We start from the raw sequence: 20,158 nt of genomic DNA on the forward strand, positions 1-20,158 counted from the left end.
GTTTTAATGGAGGTAGTTGTTTCTCTTCTTGTCCATGATCCATAAAGAAGTACTGAGGATAAGCACTAAATTCAGAATATTCAACTTCAATGTGAAATCGATACTTCTTTATAGATCAACATACACTGGCATGGATTATTGTTTTGTTCCTACACAAAGTATTAATTGTAGGCCTTCAGCATCAACTGCTGAAAGTGCAGATAGCAAAGTCATGTTGCTGAGTCTTCCAGGACAATGCAGCCCAACATTTAGTAATTTATAGCTGCAGTTGGATGAAGCAGTGCCCCATTTGTAAGCTGAATTCTCCCATATTCGTTTTACCAAACCTGCTAAGTCAATTAGAGAGTCGAAGGGTATCACTGGGTATAATCCAGGAACTAAACCTGGTGGGTAGCCAGTCCATGTGTCTCCACTCAGAATTTTGCTCAGAGTGGCACAATCCTCTCTGCTACCATTCTCCTTTAAGTAGCTGTGGAACTGAAAGTCTGGGCCTTTTGATTCCAAGAAATATTTCTTAGCCAGCAGAGCTAAAGGAAAACTCCCTGGACTACTATGGCCTATCGGGTTTGTATCTGTTATTGTGCTTCTTTAGCAGGGTGCCCCTTTCCTCTCACTCTCAGCACCGCTACACTATCACATAGCACAGTCACCCAAAGTGGGTCAGTTTCAAGTTGATGTTCAACCTCCTTGTCTTAGGGATATTGGGAAAACACCACACAATTTTGGGGATGTGAGACATGTACTGTGAAGGCTTACAGTGAATACAAGCACATTAGTATAAGTATATTGTGCCTTCCATTGGTACCAATCAATCCCCTTTAGTTTTTGCTGGGGCATCTCAAATGCTAGATTGTTTTTTTTTTTAACTTTGTTCTTTTGTCGGTTGAAGCACATATTAAGTACAGTTTTTCAACTGTTTCAGTCTTTTGTGGACATCAAAGATTTCTTAAACTGATATACTGTAACTCTTCTACTGTTTCACAGTGTAAATATGACTTGCAACAAATGCGGCGTGGGCTGGTTTTGTGTGTCACTAAGGGCAGAGAAGGCTCAGAAGAAGACCTGAACAACATCAGTAAAATATTTACGAAGAACAGAATTGACTTTGCAAGAGTTATTAATCCCAAAGGAGAGGTGAGCCTATAAAAATGAATGAATATTAGTACATATCTGCAAATAAAAAAACATAATGTTTACACCCATACATATAGAAGAAGGTTAGAGACTTAGCATTTTGGCTGTGCAGGCTTCATCAAAACATGTGCCTCCAAAATATCCCTTTTTTACAATGGGATCAACCCTTAGTTTTTTTCATTTTATGAAATATTTTATTGAATCTTAAAAATGACAGCATTTACTATTCACCTTATCCCCACTGTTTTTGCACCCTGCCAGTCCAAAAACAGACACCATTGTCCCTTTTTGCCATGTGAGTCTTGCTTCCCCTTCAACACTCTTCTGGTCATCTGGCATTTCATGGAGGCTTTTTTATTGTTCCTTGTGTCTTACACTTAATCTTTCTGTCCTACAGGAATTTCTGCCTAAAATCATGGCTTTTAGAGATGAAATTAATAACGCCAGGGAAGATACCAGCTGCAGCTTTGTTGTTCTCATGTCACACGGAAACCAGGATGTGATCAAGGGAGTAGATAATGATGAAGTGAAGCTCCAGAACCTGTTCACTCTCTTCAACAATGAGCAGTGTCCGAAATTGCAGAACAAGCCGAAAGTGTTCATCATACAGGCCTGCAGAGGAAGTAAGCCTTACACGCTGGGCATTGACTGCCCACTTTCTTTGTTTTTCTGTCACTGGAAGGACTAGGTTCATAGGAGTCAACTTTCGAGCACATGGCTTTTCATTAGATGATACTGTCTCAGCTTGAATCCTCGTATTTATACTTGGAGTTAGATTTGAATAGCTGATATTCCAAAGTGGGGTCATCATGGTAGCATTTCAGTCAATGTGGAAGAGGCCGGGTGTCAGAACAAGGTCTGTTCACTTCCTGTGTGGAGCTTGCATGTTCCTCCGATGTCTGTATGAGTTCCTTCTGGATAATCCAACATCAACAAGTTGAATGTCAACCTTGAACTGGTCTGGTAAATGTAGGTGTGCTTGTGTGCCATGAGGTCTCCAGGATTGATTCTAAAATTGTGCTTGTGACTGCCAGTATAGAGAGCCCAGAAATGGTAAAGAAAATGTAGGGCCTTATCTATTAAAACTTTGTGATAAAAAATGAGACATATTACAGTGGGGACACTGTGGCTTTGTTTTTTCTTGTGGAGGGCCAGTCATAAATGTTATACATATACACAAAGAAGTTAGTTTTTCAGAGTTTTGCAGTAACAGTAACCACCAGGCCGAAGTTTTTTCTGTTTTATTAATTGACTTGTATTTGTTTGTCTCTCTCCTGCAATTTAGGTATAAAAGATAAAGGAACACGTTACATAGATGACGACACTGACTTTGAGAAGGAGAATGTTGTCAGGATGCTGCCCACTACAAGTGACACTCTGGTGGTTTATGCATCCATGCCAGGTAACTACAGTACACATCATCAGGAGTGTTACAGCTCACTCTCATGTATAACTAGGAATAGGGCCAGTCAGTGTTATCTTTAGCAGTAATAATAATAATAATAATGGTCCACTATCTTTTTTCTTAAGAAGCAAGATTTTTTTTATTTTATTAATTTAACATAAAAGCAAATAACAATACATACAATCAAATCAAACTTAACTGAAACAAAATGTAACCCCCACACAAAAATAAAGAGAGGAGAGCCAGCTAACAAAGCAAATTTATGAAGCAGCACGGAAGGAAGAGTCTCCTTTTTCTTAGCATTTCTAAATATTATTGATTATATCCTGTCATATTGTAAAAAAAAGTTTCGAAAGATCCTCTGAGTGAGAATTTCATTTTTTACAATTCCAGATAGTGTAGGACATTAGTTAGCCACTTATTTAAAGATGATGGGCTGGAATTCTTCCAGTTGAGCAAAATAAGTCTACTTGCCAGTAGTGAGGTAAAGGAAATTACGATTTGTTTTTCCTTCTCCACTTTAAGCCCATCTTAGAGTACACCAAACACAGCTGTTAGTGGGTTAGGAGTGATTGTGACACTAAGGCTGTCTGATAGGCATTCAAAGATTTTTGTCCAAAAGTAAGTTAATTTGGTGCATGCCCAAAACATGTGGCGCAGTGAGACTGGAGCTATATTGCAACGTTCACAGGTTGAATCTTGCCCTGGGAACATTTTGGGTAATTTTAATTAAGATAAATGTGCTCGATAGAATATTTTAAGTTGAATAATTGGTTCCTTTGCGCATATAGAGCTATAGTGTATTCTGTGCATGGTTGCCTTCCACTCCTTTTCTGAAATGTTAAGCGAGAGATCAGATCTTTTCCCCATTGTGCCTTGGGATTGAAAGTAAGGGAAGGGAATTGTATCTTTTTTTTCTGTCCATGCCACAGTTTGGCAGAGGCCCACATCATGGAGCTTCAGATCCACCTGTTTAGCTACTGTAACAGAAAGATAGGACACCAATAAAGAGTTGGGGTGCCCCCGTATAATTGGTTTCAACAAAATAAAAAGAAATGCAATTATTGCAAAGTCACTACAGATGTGAGTTGAATAAAGAATTGTCCCAATATTTCAGAGCTTCCAGTTTTATGCCCTTCTGACTGGAACAGGCAGGACCAGGTGGATGGATACTGGAAGTGACATTAGAGTCATTCTAGCCATTGAACTACTGGTCTGCAGAGGGAAGAAGAGAGAAAGGCATTAGGACACAGTGCCAAACCCTGAAGTGGTGGTAGAACTGCAGTCACTAGGGTCCTTTAGCTCTTCCTTATGCACATGCACATGGTAATACCTAAATGCTTCACAGGTCCTCTCATGCTTGCTGTCTGTAACATAACCAGAACCGTAACATAGCAGCTAACAGCTGAGAAAGCTGTAGAAGTGCCTAGAGAGGATTTAAATGTGAGGTATTACACATTGACCCTCAGCAGTGATGTGACTGAAACACCAAACCCAAAACACTAAAAGACTCATCAAAAGAAGGAGGAGAAACAAAACCTGAGAAGCTTTTTGAAAGCAAGTCTCACTGTTTGGACTGAGCAGACCTCCACTAGAGGGTGACAATTACATTTTCTTTGGTCAGTGCCCTGTATCTCTCATTAATAGGAGGCCTGGCTGTTTCTTACAGACTTTTGGATGCAGTTGGAGAGGCCCAGGAGAACAGCATTTAGAGAAGCATTCCAGATTTCTGCTCTCAAGAGTAGGTCCTTAAAATGTCTAGGTGATGCTAGAGGACATTGTCTCCTTTTCCATGTGAGTTTGCTGATGGGTGCTGCTGAACAGGACCACAACACTTTCCAGTTCATAATATAGTAACTTCTTTAAGTAGAATTTAGAGCCTTCCTTGTGTGGTACTAACAGTGTTTTCCTGCACCATGTGTGTTTGTCTTTCACTTGCAGATTAACTACTTTGTTGCTATATTTAATAACAGAGACTATAATTCCAACAGGATATGTAGCCATACGTAACTCAGTGCTTGGATCTCGACTCATCACTGAAATGGCCAACATCTTTGAAACCTTCTCTGACCGGCACCACATCGTGGATCTCTTTACTATGGTAAGAAAGGGCAAATGAAGGATAAGGGATTTGTTGTTAGCACCCTGTGCTTCTTTACCATCATTTAATGTCATTGTTGGGTGGTCTTGGTCGGCTTTTTCTGTCGTTTGTTAAACCAGGTCTGGGTAGCCTGAGTATGCTGTCATTTACTCGAAATGATAACCTCAGAGGGTATGTTGTTTTGTGCCATCAGGTTACTTACATTCATGTCTTCTCTTGTTACAGGTGAATGAAAGGCTTGTCCATAATTACAATCGTAAAGATCTGAAATCAACTATGGTATTGGAGAGCACTCTGACCAGGGCACTTTATCTGAGCTAAATTATGCAGTATTGATAAATGCAGTTTTAGATTTTCAGCTGTTCTTTTCTGAGTTTTTAATGTCTTTGTAATTTTGTATGCCAGTATGAGCAATCCTACATAAAAAACTCCATCAATAAAGTGCCTTTACAACACCAAAGGTTTCACAAGACGTAGCTGGATTTCACTACTGAGTGTGGCAAGGACAAATTTTTAAAGTCTTACTTCCAGTCAAATGAAATAAATGTGATTTCATTCATCATGACAAATGTTGCCAACTTACTAGACAAAATAACAGAGAACATTAAGGAATGAATGCTTCCTTCTTTTTCATGATGTAAAAGGAAAAGTGAATCCTGCTCTCTAGTTGTTGCCCGTTAGCCATCTGTCTTGTTTTATATGGTGAAGCGAGTGTCTTTACATTCAAAGTTTCAACACAAGATGTTGCTATTGGGTAAAACAAGGCTAGTGTGGCCACAACAGACGGACAACAGCAGCTTGCTTCTCCAAGAGAAGTAAGCGAATTAAAAATAAAAATGTACCAATATTGCAGGTAATGACTATTCCTAAAACATAAAATAAAATACATATTTATTTAGGGATGATACCACTAACATGCAGCTGTAAAGGATACACCTAATAGCAGTGTTTTGAAGTCTCTTATTCTGTACTTTCTAAAATACTAGCTGTGTTACCCAGCTTCACCCTGGAAATTTCATAAGATAATGGGCATTGGTTATAGTGCTGTCAGTTAATCGGACATATCAGAATATTATAACAATTTAGATGAGAATACGCCATTCAGTCCAACAAACTTACCAGTCTACTTCATTTTTCTAAAATGACAGGTCCCTAAAGTCCTACTGTCTGCTGCAGAATTTTGTAGCTTATTCCATGTGTCTATGGTTCTCTGTGTGAAGAAAAACATCTTAATGTTTGTGTGAAATTTACCCATAACAAGTTTCCAACTAAGTCCCTGTGTTCTTGTAGAACTCATTTTAAAATAACAGTCTTGATCCACTGTACTAATTCCATTTATAATTTTAATCACTTCAATCATTTCACATCTTAATCTCCTTTTGGCCAAACTGGAAAGGCTCAGCTTTTTAAATCTTTCCGTACAATTCATCCCCTGTAGCCCTGGAATCAGCCTAGTCACTGTACTCTGGATTTTTTTCTAGTGCTACTATGTAGCCTGGAGATGAAAACTGCATACAGTACTCCAGACTGAGGCCTCTCCAGTGCATTATAAATCTTGAGCATAACCTCCTTGGACTTGTACTCCACACACCGTGCTATATTACCTAACATTCTGTTTGCCTTATTAATGGCTTCTGAACACTGGAAGCTGATAACGTAGAGTTCACTACGACTGCTCAGTCCTTCTCATAATTAGTGCTTTCAAGTTTAAGACCTCCAATTGAGTGCTCAGATGTAACATTATTACTTCCTACATGTAATGCTTTACATTCACTTACATTAAATTTAATCTGCCACATATCTGCCTAAACCTGTATGCTGTCCAAGTCCTTCTGTAATGATTTAACGTTTTCCAGATTATCTGCCAATACTCCTTACAGCTTATCATTGACAACGTTAACCAGCTTGTTACTTTTATTCCTATCCAAATCATTTATATATATTAAAAATGGCAGTGGCCCTAGCACTGACCCCTGTGGAACATCACTCTTAACATCGGCCAATTCTGATGAGGTTCCTCACACCATCACCCTTTGCTTCCAGTGTCTGAGCCAATTTTGCACTCATCTTCATAAAACCCTGAACTCCCACTTTTTTTCGTTTGATGTCCATTCTGTCTTGTGGCATCTTATCAAATCCTTTCTGAAAGTCTCTGATAAATAATATCGTATGCTCCACTTTGATCATATTCTTTTATTGCTTCCTCATAAAATTCCAGCATGTTGGTAAAACATGGCCTTCCTCTTTTGAACCCATGCTGATTGTTCCATTCTTTCCATGTGTTGCTCAATCCTTTCCTTATTAATTCCTTCCATTAATATTCCTGTGAAGCTTATGTTAAGCTTACTGGATTGTAGTTGGTTGGATCTGCCCAATCACCCTTTTTGTATAAAGGAATAATATTTGCAATTTTCCAGTCCTTTGGAATTTCCCCAGTTTGCATTGAATTCCTAAGAATATGTGCCCAAAGTTCATATATGTACTTAAAAATCTCTTTAAGAACTTGAGGATAAATATTACATGATCTTGGTGATTTGTTTGATTTCAGCCTATTTAATCTGAGTAGTACTTCTCTATCTACAATTTCCAAACCACTCAATACCTCCTTATTCCCTTTTACTGCTGGGAGGTTATCCACGTTCTCATGTGTGAAGACCTCAGGAAAATGCGAGTTTAGAGCATCTGCTGTTTCACTTGTCTGTATCTTTTAATTCCCCTGTACTATTCCTGAGGCACCTCAACTCCTCCTTGACTGTTCTTTTACTACTAAAATACTGAAAGAATCTCTTTGGGTCATCTTTCACCTTATCTATTATATTCCTCTTCAACTGTCTTTAGCCTCCCTAATGTCCTTCTTAATGGTTGCCCTCTTGTTCTCATATGCCCCATGATTCACTAAGCTAATTTTCCTGTTTCTATAATGTCACCAAATTTCAGTCAAATCAGTCAAAGCATTTTATAGATTTTGGGATATTTAGTTTTTCCGTTGTAGTGGTTGTTTTTACTTGCAAATATTGATAGATCAAAATGTTCTTCTGTATTGGATACATACTGACCTAGATGTGCCATCCTGCCAAATTTCAGTTTTACAATTAAACAGGAAATTGGATTTATCTTGATAAGTGAGTAAGTCAGTCAGCTATATATCTATAGATGAATGATTGCGGTATCTGTGGAATTTGCTAGTAACTAATTATAGATTTACAGCACTGGTGTCAAACTCCAGTCCTCGAGGGCCTCAGTGGCTGCATGTTTTCATTCTAACCATCTTCTTCATTAGTGCTAATTAACTTCTTTTGCTTTAGTTTTAATTAACTTGACACAGGCCCATTAATTGTCACCTTTTCCTTAATTAGTAGCCAAACAATAATGAGACATCAAACAAGCCACCATATGACAGAAAAACCAGAAAAATCAACAGATTTGGAAATGTCTGCTGTGACAGAATGAGAGCAGCAACAAGCCATTGAATTAAACAACGAGCTTACTTAACAGCAAGAATCAGCTTCTCATTAAGAAATTAGTTGTGGAGTTTGAAATCCCAGTTTAGCTGGTCATCTGTCGGCTCGTTTCACATCTCATTTCTGTTTGGCTGCCATGTAATGAAGAAACAAATCAATTCAGACGACTGAATCCTTAAAAACAGCACAATTGAAATGAAGGGAAAAGGAGTTAATTAGCAGTGAAAACTGCTCACTGATTTGGAAAAGGGTGAGAATGAAAACCTGTAGCCACTGTGGTCCCCCAGGCCCGGAGTTCGACACCCCTGATTTACAGCATCACACCTTCAAGTAGATCCCATTGCTACCCTTAACCTGCAATTGCTTTGTCCTGGGTATGACATTAACCTCCAACTTGCAGGGAAAATTTGGGAGTGGGTGGCAGGATTTGCACTCAAGCCACTGTAAAAAACCTCACACAATGTTCCAATTCCATGAACTAGCGTGGTGCTGAGGTGTTACCTGTTGCATGACTGCACTCGGGTCATAATTTGGGATCCTGAGATGGTTCATCGTGTGGTGGTGGTGGTGCGGCAATATACTGTATCAGTGCATACTCCTAATCTCTAACCTCTACTGTCCATGGTAATGTTCACCAAGATGTCTAAACAGGTGGCCATCCTAATCCTCAAGCAATTTCTGAAATCTCTCTATTATAATAAAAAAATCCTGGGATGAGACAAGACTTTTTAGCCTGGGACGAGATGCGACTTTTTCAGAGAGATACAGTACTTTCATGTCCTGCGAGATGAGACTTTGTGCCAAGAGATTTAACCACGCCCGGAGCTGGAAATAAAAGACAAAGAGTAGATGACAAAGTAGAATGTCATTAAGAATACAAAAACATTGGCACGATACACATGCAGAGCAAGTTAGAGATAATGAAAGTACTAAAATTCGAAAGTCTCAAAAAAATGAGAGTAAGGATTGCATTAGCGGAAATCAACGGAAATTACTCAGTGAAGTAATGGAACAGCGAAAAGAGATCGAATATATTGTTCAGCTTTAAACTTTATGTCAGAGACTTGTAGATCGCTTAATTCATGTTGCCATCAGGGAAAAGTAGTGCTTCTTTCCAATGAAGAGGCATATCCGCGACAATTAAAAGATTTGATGTTTGGTGAAAATTGAAAACCACATATGCAAGTGGCAGAGACACAAAGTGGCTGGGGCGTAGTGCAGGCCTTGGGGGGTTGGCGAGTGAAGCAAGCAGGGGGCAAAGCCCCCTAGTAACTCAAAAGGAAAACCCTTTTGTGTTAAGCTGTCACCTCAGACAGGCACATAATGAGGGACAGGAAAAGGTCAAAACTAAAAGGAAAGAAATAACCAATGAATAAAGCACAAGAGATGTCAGGGACAGAAGGAAGTCAAAACTGACAAGAAACAGTGTCATGTTTACTTGGAGATAAATTAGCTATGCTCAAAAGTTATATTTGAAGGAATATACCAAGGGATGACACTCCATTGCGGATCCTCCATATTTATAGCTGAACTTCTGCATATGTCATGTATGTGCTGCCTGCAATCACATGACATGAACTGTGTGCTGCAGAAACAAAAGACAATAACAAAAAAATGAAAAATTACTTCCTCCAAATAATTAAAATACCTTAAAATACAACATGAATTCCATCCATTTTCCAACCCGCTGAATCCGAACACAGGGTCACGGGGGTCTGCTGGAGCCAATCCCAGCCAACACAGGGCAGGAAACAATCCTGGGCAGGGTGCCAACCCACCGCAGGACACACACAAACACACACCAAGCACACACTAGGGCCAATTTAGAATCGCCAATCCACCTAACCTGCATGTCTTTGGACTGTGGGAGGAAACCGGAGCGCCCGGAGGAAACCCACGCAGACACGGGGAGAACATGCAAACTCCACACAGGGAGGACCCGGGAAGCGAACCCAGGTCCCCAGATCACCCAACTGTGAGGCAGCAGCACTACCCACTGCGCCACCGTGCCGCCCAACATGAATTCTCCATAATAAAAAAACCAATATTCAGCACAAACAATCCAGAGTGGCAGAGATGGATGCCTCCTGGGGTGTCAGTGTGGTGATGCAAATGATTGTGGAGAAAATCAGCAGGAGCCCCAGGGAAGATTTTTACTTTTTCTATTGGATGGGCAAGAGGAGAGGGCCGTAACCATATCTGCTGCAGAGCTCTAAAGAGAACAGCCTGTGCTATGTTAGAACAATGTAGGTATTCAAAGTCAGCAGAGCTGGATCCTTAGGAATATAAGAGTAGGACAATGATGTGCAATAGGCCCCAGATCAATATCTGCATAAAGTAGTGTATAAATGATTACTGTGTTAAGGCTGTGTAATGACCCAGTGGTTAGTACTACTGCCTCCCAGCTTCTGGGTTCACATCTGTCCCTGTGCACAGGTCCGAGGTTTTCCTCCTTGTACTCCTGTATCTTATATTATCAGCTTGTCAGATTAATTAGTAATAGCATGGTTTCTGTGTGTGCCTAACATCTGACTAGGGGTCCCATCCAGGATTGTTTCCTGCTTCAAACAGAATCCAGCTCTTTGTACATCTTTCTGTGGCTCTGTTACAAGTGGAAGTGACTAATTTTTGATATTTAAGATTTTTTTACAGCACAGCACAGACAAATATTGGCTATATTCAATTGGATTCTAAAGAAGACTAAGATGTGCAAATTCAAAATAATTAGGAAGCTAGGCTTCACTGCCTCCAAGAAATTACTTTTTTTTTTTTCAATGGAAAGCTTCAGGGAGACTTCGATCTGCAGTTGTTCACAGAGTTTTTTCTTCAGGAACAAGCTCTTCAAGCAAGGTCATTACTGTGTCTAATTACTCCTCTGAAACCTGCCGCCATTCAGGACGCTGCGTTATCTTCAAGAAAGGTCGTCACTGTCTCTGATTATTCCATTGAAGGAGGCTGCTGTTTAATGCACGTTGTTATTCCCAAGAATCAGTTGTAGAAATCCTGCTGAGTCCACAAAACTGCAAACCTGGCTGGCCCAGAATAACTACACTGGGCTTACACTTGAGATCTGAGTGCCACAGCACTGATGGCTCATTCAGGCTTACTGCACCATCACAGTGCATCACTAACAACAGAAATTCCTTAAAAGGTTGTGGTAAATTTTCTTATTTTGTTTTTTTGGCTTTGTGGTCAACTGTTGTTTTATCATCATGTCCATTAAATACTTGGTTTGAATTCTCTTGTTGTTTAATATTGTTCATTGCTTTGATGCTCACCATGAAAGTAAATGAGGTATCACTGTGTAATTTGTAATTTCTGAAGTCACGTTAGTGTAGAATGCTGCAAATTTTTTTTTTATTTGGAAAATGTAATTTTAATTTATATAAACAAAATTAATCCCTCAACAAGATTACTTTTTCAGTGTACAGCATTCTTATGTTATATAGCACTTTTACAGTAGAACAAAGGGTTATGGTGAGGAACATTTTCAGAATTAGGTCATGCTGAACGTGGTGTCCCTCAGGGTTCCATGAAGGGTCTGCTGCTTTTTTTTTTAAATATATAAATGATTTGGATAAGAATGCAAAAAATAGGCTTGTTAATTATGTAAAAAAGCTATGTTGGAATTACAGATAATTTAGAATAAGACATTATTACAGAGTGATCTGGATAGAATGCGAGCTTGGTCAGATTTCAGGAAGATGAAGGTAAATGCAAAGTATTCTGCATCGGAAGTTAAACAAGTTAGATTTGAATACTCAGTCGAAGGATTGAAATTTAAAAATGCATCTTATGAGAACAACCTAGAAGTCATAGCAGACTCATCACTATCTATATCTAGAAGCAATTAGGAAGGCTATTAGGACAAATCAAGCAGGTGAGTCTGGTGAGTGCGTTGCAGGGAGTGTTCTCCATGAGCACAATATACATGAGCTAGCAAAGGCCTAAGTTCCTTATTCTTTACAGCAGTCCATTACAATATTAAAATATTAGAACAGTTGTTTCAAGAACCAACCATTAAACGCAACAATCTCACACATTATTTTCACCTAATTTCTCCATCAAGTTTTGAAGGTCCCTAAAGTCCATTTCTCCACCACACTTCTTGTGTCTGTGGTTCTCTGTGAAAAAAAGACTAAGCTCTGTGCAAAGTTTGGCCTTAACAAGTTACATGATGCAACAGACAGAATAATAAGAAGTTTTAGGGTCTGTCTCAGACAGAAAATCCTGTGTAACTGGCAAGATTGGAGATCAAGAAAAATATTCTTTATATATAGACAGAAGGAGTGAACTTTCCATGTAGGAGCTGCATCAGGTCGTCACACCTCCCTTTCCCTTCTGCATGGTCCGGTTGATTGACCCTGAAACCTCCTATTCATGGAATATGTGCAGTCTGTGGGAGGAGATGGGTTGAGTCAGAAATAACAGCAGGTCTCTTCAGGTGGGACTTTCTCTTGTAGTGGTGCTTCATGATTTTTGCCATTCGTTTGTTACGTTCAGTTTTTTCGGTTTATTGATGTCTTTTTACGTAGCTGAGAATTGTCCCTTGAATAAATGTATAAACCCTTTGAAATACAATGGGTAGATCAAAAGATTGACCTTTTGAGATGGGACTTCCTGTTTCCAGGTCATTTCTATATACAAAGGACTTTAGAATTCACTTATCCATCTCAATCTTCATCTTCTTCGTTATACCCTGCCATCTTGACTTCAATTGCAACCATAATAAACAAAATGGCATCTTGGCATGTAGAGATAAATAAAATAAAGAAATTCCCAAAATGACAAAACCTGTTCCAGGAAAACTGAAAAAGTGGATTTATTTTTCATGTTTAAAAAAACACATACAGTTAGGTCCATAAATATTTGGACAGAGACAACTTTTTTCTAATTTTGGTTCTGTACATTACCTCAGTGAATTTTAAATGAAACAACTCAGATGTAGTTGAAGTGCAGACTTTCAGCTTTAATTCAGTGTGGTGAACAAAACGATTGCATAAAAATGGGAGGCAACTAAAGCATTTTTTTAACACAATCTCTTCATTTCAGGGGCTCAAAAGTAATTGGACAATTGACTGAAAGGCTATTTCATGGGCAGGTGTGGGCAAGTCCGTCATTAAGTCATTATCAATTAAGCAGATAAAAGGCCTGGAGTTGATTTGAGGTGTGGTGCTTGCATGTGGAAGATTTTGCTGTGATCAGACAACATGCAGTCAAAGGAGCTCTCCATACAGGTGAAAGAAGCCATCCTTAAGCTGCGAAAACAGAAAAAACCCATCCAAGAAATTGCTACAATATTACGAGTGGCAAAATCTACAGTTTGGTACATCCTGAGAAAGAAAGCAAGCACTGGTGAACTCAGCAACGCAAAAAGACCTGGACGTCCATGGAAGACAACAGTGGTGGATGATCGCAGAATCATTCCCATGGTGAAGAGAAACCCCTTCACAACAGCCAACCAAGTGAACAACACTCTCCAGGGGGTAGGCGTATCGATATCCAACTCTACCATAAAGAGAAGACTGCATGAAAGTAAATACAGAGGGTGCACTGCAAGGTGCAAGCCACTCATAAGCCTCAAGAATAGAAAGGCTAGATTGGACTTTGCTAAAGAACATCTAAAAAAAGCCAGCACAGTTCTGGAAAAACATTCTTTGGACAGATGAACCAAGATCAACCTCTACCAGAATGATGGCAAGAACACAATTTTTTCCCCCAATCGACGGATTAAACATAGGCACACAAAAGCAGATATGTAAAATTAAAATGATTAATTATATTAAATGAAATAACAAAAATACAAATTCCATACGAACAATACATATATATAACTATGGATGTCCACCACCAAACTAATAAAGTTCCAACACCATATATATACAGTATATAATAAGAAAACCCTCCCTTGTCCCAGTAACATATAACAACACAAAACACAAATACAAATACAGTAAATGGATACGGAAATGCTGATGATTGTGAATTAGAGTCCGGGTATAAAAACTGTCCTGAATATGGATGACTGTACAAGAGATAAGTGATTTGTTTGAATTTCCCAGCAAATGGAGCAACCTCACCGTGAATCCTCGGCATGTGGTGGATGATGTAATCCAACCCTGGGGTCTCTGGTGATGAGGGATGGAAGACAGTCCAGCGGAATGAAAACAAACTAGTGCAAAAGCGCGATGTGAAAACAGCAAGTAAGTTGGTTCGTGGTGGTGAAAAATGGTCTCCTTCTTTCTCCTCTCTCCTCCTTGTTTCTTCCTGATCGCTTAAATAGTCTTGTGCCGGATGTAATTGATTGATAGTTAACAGGTGTTTTCCAATTTGGGGCTGCGGTTTCTTTCCATCATCCGTCCCTCTTTACGGGGACGACATTCACTGACACACACATAAACAGCAAACGGGATGATGGAAACAAGACGCACTCAGACTAACACTGACAACACAATTACTACTATGTAGCCCCGCTACAACATTTAGGTTTTACTGTATATAAACAGTGTGTTTACATACATAATTTCAATGAATCTTACCTAACATCTAAGAGAATACAAAAGGTTTATGCTGTATAACTGTGTGGGAAATGTTTATAAGAGTGTGGGAGAGTTTATAAGGGCTTAAAAAATATAAAAATAACCTTATAAACATATGGTTTTTACTTCGCGGATTTTCACCTTTCACGGTGGGTTCTGGAACGCAACCCCCGTGATCAAGGAAGGATTACTGTACATGACTTTTCATGCAGCAATTGGGAAGAAACAAAAACCAGTAGACACTGCGGCCCTCCAGGACCAACGTTGTTCACTCCGATTTAAAGGGTCTGAGTCTTGAATAGCAAATGAATTAAATGAAGTTAATTAAGAGCAAAAACTGGTCACTAATTAAGAAAATGGTTGGAATGAAAACCTGTAGCCACTGTGGCCCTCCAGGACTGGAGTTGGGCACTCCTACATTTGAAGAAATACTACAGAGCAGAGAAGAGATTTTCAGCCTGTTATGTTTCAAAAGGATTTGCATTATATTCATATGCAACAAAAACACATGTGACATATTTGTGTTCAGTACTAACACTATAGTTCAATATAATGAATCTAAATTTCCCAGGGACCAATACATCTATCTATCTATCTATCTATCTATCTATCTATCTATCTATCTATCTATCTATCTATCTATCTATCTATCTATCTGTCTGTCTGTCTGTCTGTCTGTCTGTCTGTCTGTCTGTCTGCCCATCCTGGGAGAACAACCAAGCCCAGGGCAGCCGCATGATCAGAATACTGCTAGAATAATAGCAGTACTTTATAGAAATCTTTCGGAGTTACATGACCAACACTTGTCCTGTTTTACCCACTCATCACACATCCCATATCAGCAAATGATGAAAAGCATTAAAGAAATGAAAAGAAAGAAAAAAAGGTATATTTACATATTAATAGACAAGACATTTTAAACATAACTCCCCAAACAACAAGTGCATACCAAGAATAAAGACAAAAATCCACAAATTAGGGGCAAGATGCTATCGCTAAAGATAACTCGTTTTCTCCAAATTATCACAGTTTGTCCTTAAAGTTCAAGAGGACAATGAAATGCCTGAAGCGCAATGAAGTATGCAAGCAGCCAATGCCAACAGCATAAATGTTCTGCGCTGTGTCTTCTCCTTAAATGTGCAGTTCTCTATTTTCAGGCAAACCCTTAGCCACCCATTTCCTGAGGTACACCTTAAGGAGACGCAAACTAACAAAGGGCCAATAGTACATGTGGCACCCGCTATCTATCTATCTATCTATCTATCTATCTATCTATCTATCTATCTATCTATCTATCTATCTATCTATCTATCTATCTATCTATCTATATATCTATCTATCTATCTATCTATCTATCCATCCATTTTCCAACCCGCTGAATCCAAACACAGGGTCACGGGGGTCTGCTGGAGCCAATCCCAGCCAACACAGGGCACAAGGCAGGGAACCAATCCCGGGCAGGGTGCCAACCCACCGCAGTCTATCTATCTATCTATCTATCTATCTATCTATCTATCTATCTATCTATCTATCTATCTATCTATCTATCTATCTATCTATCTATCTATCTATCTATCTATCTATCTATCTATCTATCTATCTATTTTCATTTTTTGTTGCATTTGTGTTTTAATTTATTTAAATAGAACTTAATGTATAGCAAGCTGAGCTTATAAATTGAACTGCACATCATAGGAATAAACTGAATTAAACTGAGCCGAGAGACAGGGAAATGAAAACTGCTGCCTCACAGCTTCACAGAACCTGCCCGTGTGGCATGCTATTTTCTCTGGGCCCTCTGAACCTTTTATGTGCATTCCATAGTTTACTGTGTTTGGTTCTTTGACAGCTTTCTATTGGCTTTGCTTGAGTGAGCCTCAAACTGGTGTGAACTGGTGGCCCATTTTGGGCCGTTTCCCACTTTACGCTAACTGTTGCCAGGAAAGGTGATGGCTCCCTGGGAAAATGAAATGGTTAAACAGTAAACTGACATTTAGCTGGCTGGCTGGATGGATTAAATAAAGTAAAAATCTGAAATTCATATCCTCTGTTTATTAAGCAAGAAACACTCACTAATTATATATGTTTGTCCTGTATTTTAAATACCCAATAACACTGGGATGAGTGCTTCTGCCTCAGTACCAGGGAGGTTCTGTTTTTTTGCCACTTTGTGGAACTTAGTAAATTTTAGCCTCTGGCGTCTGTACGGCTGAAATCTGGCAGTATGGCTCACCCCTTTACATTTCAAGTGGTTCTTTTGTTATTTCTAAAAACAATAGAACGCAATGTAAACATGTTCTAATAAAGTCCCTCCATCCATTTTCTGTACTTGTCATTTCTGTTTCAGGATTTCTAGAAGCCAAAGCCTATCCCAGCAGCAATGGTCTCTAGGCAGGAGCCAACACTGGAATAGATGCCAGTCCCTTGCAGTGCATCCTCACACACTTATGGGGTTCTCTTTATTTTCTACTTAATCTTGTCTCAGTTACCCTGATAGATGTTGTCAACTATTTTAACTGTACCCTTCAAATAACTGAATTATGAAAACTGAAACTGGTTTGGTTAATGTGTTTTGATGCAAATGTCAGTCATGTTAGGCGCAGAAGATGCAGATTTTACAGCAGAACTCATTTTGTTTTGTGCAGACTCCCCTCAGGATTAAATATTGATTGAGATTAATGTGTAAATGGTTAACAGTATTGACTTAATTAAAGAAAGGATGGACTGTAGTATGAAGCGCCATTTTTAATTGAGAAGGTGTCAAAATCGAGGTCCCACAAGGGATTGTGTCAAGTCAGCCATTTCTGCTATTCATTTATTCAATTGATTTAGATGAAGACGTGACAAACAAGGAGTGTAACAGGACAAATAACTCATATTGAACTGAAACTGCAAGAATCCATAGACAACTAAAAAGTGCAGAAATAATCATGCCAGACTAACAATATGGGGGAAAAGTGGAAAGTGAGGTCTGTTATCAACAAATGCAGAAAGAACTGCTGTTATCACGCAATAGCTGGTCCAGGCTTACACTGCATGGAAGAGTCCAGGGGTCCTGGTTAATTTCTCTCCCTCTCAGCATGTGGATAGTGAAGAGATGAAGCCAAGATGGGCAGAAGGATGGCAGGTTTTCTAAAGCTGTGCCACTGTTATCAATGTCAAGACTATATAATATGAGCATCATGCCAGAGTTTGCAATACTGAAGTTAAATTTTACAGCACAGTTGCACTAGAGTCCATTTACAACACAACCTTAGTTAAACAACTCTACATAATACAAAATGGTGATACTGGCACCATTGCACCAGCCTTCCATTAATATAAGGATGATGATTAAACAGTAGGTGCTTTTACCCCCTCTAATTCACTATGGTATTTCATTTCAAATTATTGACCCCTTCATCCATATTCTGAACTACGTTTTTCATTACATTGTTGCAGAGAAGTAGAAACCATCCAAGCAACATTGGATGTAAGGTAGCAACTAAGCATAGCTGAAATGTTGCTTGTGTACACACCAACACTAAAGTCAACCAGCCCATCCATTTTCCACATCTTGGTTTATTACTGAATTATTGGAATCTGGATTCTGTTCCAGCAGGACAGGGTGCAAGGTCTGAAGCAGCTCTGGAAGGGACACACACACACACACACACACACACACACACACACACACACACACACACACACACACACACACACACACACACACACAGCATACCCACACCCTCTGGGCTCATGGAGACTCACAAATCACATAACCTGTGCGTTTTTAAGAAATCGGAGAAGAATCAGGTAACTGGCGAGAAAATCATTAAACGGCTCTGGTGTTGTTTGTTCCATTTTGACTGGCCGCATGCTGTGCTTATTTGTGCCTAATACCAGTTCATCATATTTCAGTGCTCTTCGCCGGTCGATCATGTTTTGCTTACATTTGTCTAGCCCACATGCTGCGTGCTTCTCCCAAGAGCCCCTCCACTAGGCCTAATTCATATGCAGAGTAGGGTTTCTGGTATTATATCATCTGACCCTGGTAGTGCTGCCACAGGCGGTGAAGACCCTGGGTGCTTTCTATGCAGAGCGACGCTATTGTGCTGGTGCGGTGAAATCCATGGCTGATGCGGTAATGAAGCTGTAGGACGCTGCAGCGCGCCAAGCAACATGTATTTTTCATTCCTAAACACTAGTGCCTGGGTCAGCTTGTCCCCATGGCAACCGGAGTTGCGTTTTGACAAAACATTTTTTTGACCCAGACAGACAAGGCTGAAGCAGCGCGCTCGATAATTTATGGTGCTGTCACATGTTGTTCCCAGGAAAGGGAGACATTAACATTTCACAAAGGGAGAAGATTTTGCTCCTTTTTTTCCCTCTAATGACTTAATTTGCTGTGGTATTCAGCTGAACCAGCGGAGGTACTATTCATTCCATAAGCGTGTTAAACTGAGAGAGTTTTTTTTTTTTTTTTGGGATTTCTGATAGCAAGAATAGAGATGAGAAAAGACGAGGCTAAGCCTACAAAATCTGACATAAAGCTCCCATAACAGGGAAATCGGTTTGAATTATAGGAGCAGACTGTGGGGTACAGTTTGGATTTTGTGCCTAAATTACAAGTTCTGGCTTTCGTTTAATGCACCTTTGAATACAGAATGTAGACAGAGAGAGTTTATCACGAATACTGGACTGTGTCTTGTAATAGTTAGCCCTCTGTCCAGACAAGGTAACATGTCTTTACTATTCATCTGACAGTAAGCATGAACCTGTAAGCAAATCTTTACCCTCTGTTAAATAGAACCTCAGACTCATTTGGCCTGTAACCTTTCCGTGTGACTGGATAGAAAGTGATGGCATACCATGGAGACTCAGGGAAAGGTTACATCATATGGCGAGTCTCCAAGGGACAAAAAGAGAACCACACTGCAGCACAGGGTAGGGGTCACTAAGGGGCAGTACACTCTTTACAACCATTGGATACTCCAAGAGGGCAAGAGGCAACAGTGTGTGTGTGTGTGTGCGTGTGCGTGAGTGTGTGTGTGTGTGTGTGTGTGTGTGTGAAGAGAGAGAGAGAGAGAGACAGACAGAAATAGAGCACTGACACATGGACACATGGCTGACACCAAGCTGTTGTCATGATTTGATATGTCTTTTTGTTCATTTTTTAAAATTTAGTTTGCATTTTACATCACCATTTTGGCTCCTGATCAGGGTGTTTTATTGTATAGAACACAGTGGTTACCTTCATTTCATAATTCAAAGTATAATTCAAATTTTGAAAATCATTCCCTTCTTTCTGCAATACTTCTTCGTCTTCTTCTTTTGGCTGCTCCCGGTTTCCACAGCAGATCATCTTCTTCTATATCTTTCTGTCCTCTGCATCTTGTTCTGTTACACCCATCACCTGCATGTCCTCTCTCACCACATCCATAAACCTTCTCTTAGGCCTTCCTCTTTTCCTTTTGCCTGGCAGCTCTATCCTTAGCATCCTTCTCCCAATAAATTCAGCATCTCTCCTCTGCACATT

At 39.6% G+C, this 20,158-nt stretch overlaps 2 protein-coding genes across 4 annotated transcripts in view; both read left to right on the top strand.

Annotated features, from left to right (window-relative positions):
* LOC114660594 (caspase-14-like) overlaps positions 1–5,092 on the top strand; it is a 25,189-nt gene extending 20,097 nt beyond the window's left edge. For 2 of the 3 annotated variants that reach the window (XM_028813370.2, XM_028813371.2), the window contains exons 4-8: positions 985–1,134; positions 1,532–1,757; positions 2,420–2,536; positions 4,531–4,640; positions 4,866–5,092. In XM_028813370.2, the coding sequence (XP_028669203.2) occupies positions 985–1,134; positions 1,532–1,757; positions 2,420–2,536; positions 4,531–4,640; positions 4,866–4,961 (699 nt within the window). In that variant the 3' untranslated portion in view covers positions 4,962–5,092. Of the gene's footprint in view, positions 1–984; positions 1,135–1,531; positions 1,758–2,419; positions 2,537–4,208; positions 4,393–4,530; positions 4,641–4,865 lie in introns of those variants that run through there. The other variant, XM_051933796.1, reaches the window with a different exon arrangement.
* prickle3 (prickle homolog 3) overlaps positions 1–20,158 on the top strand; it is a 296,269-nt gene that overhangs the window by 244,561 nt on the left and 31,550 nt on the right. The gene's annotated exons all lie outside the window — the stretch shown is intronic.

The sequence above is a fragment of the Erpetoichthys calabaricus genome, chromosome 11, assembly GCF_900747795.2.
Source record: "Erpetoichthys calabaricus chromosome 11, fErpCal1.3, whole genome shotgun sequence".
NCBI lineage: Eukaryota > Metazoa > Chordata > Cladistia > Polypteriformes > Polypteridae > Erpetoichthys > Erpetoichthys calabaricus.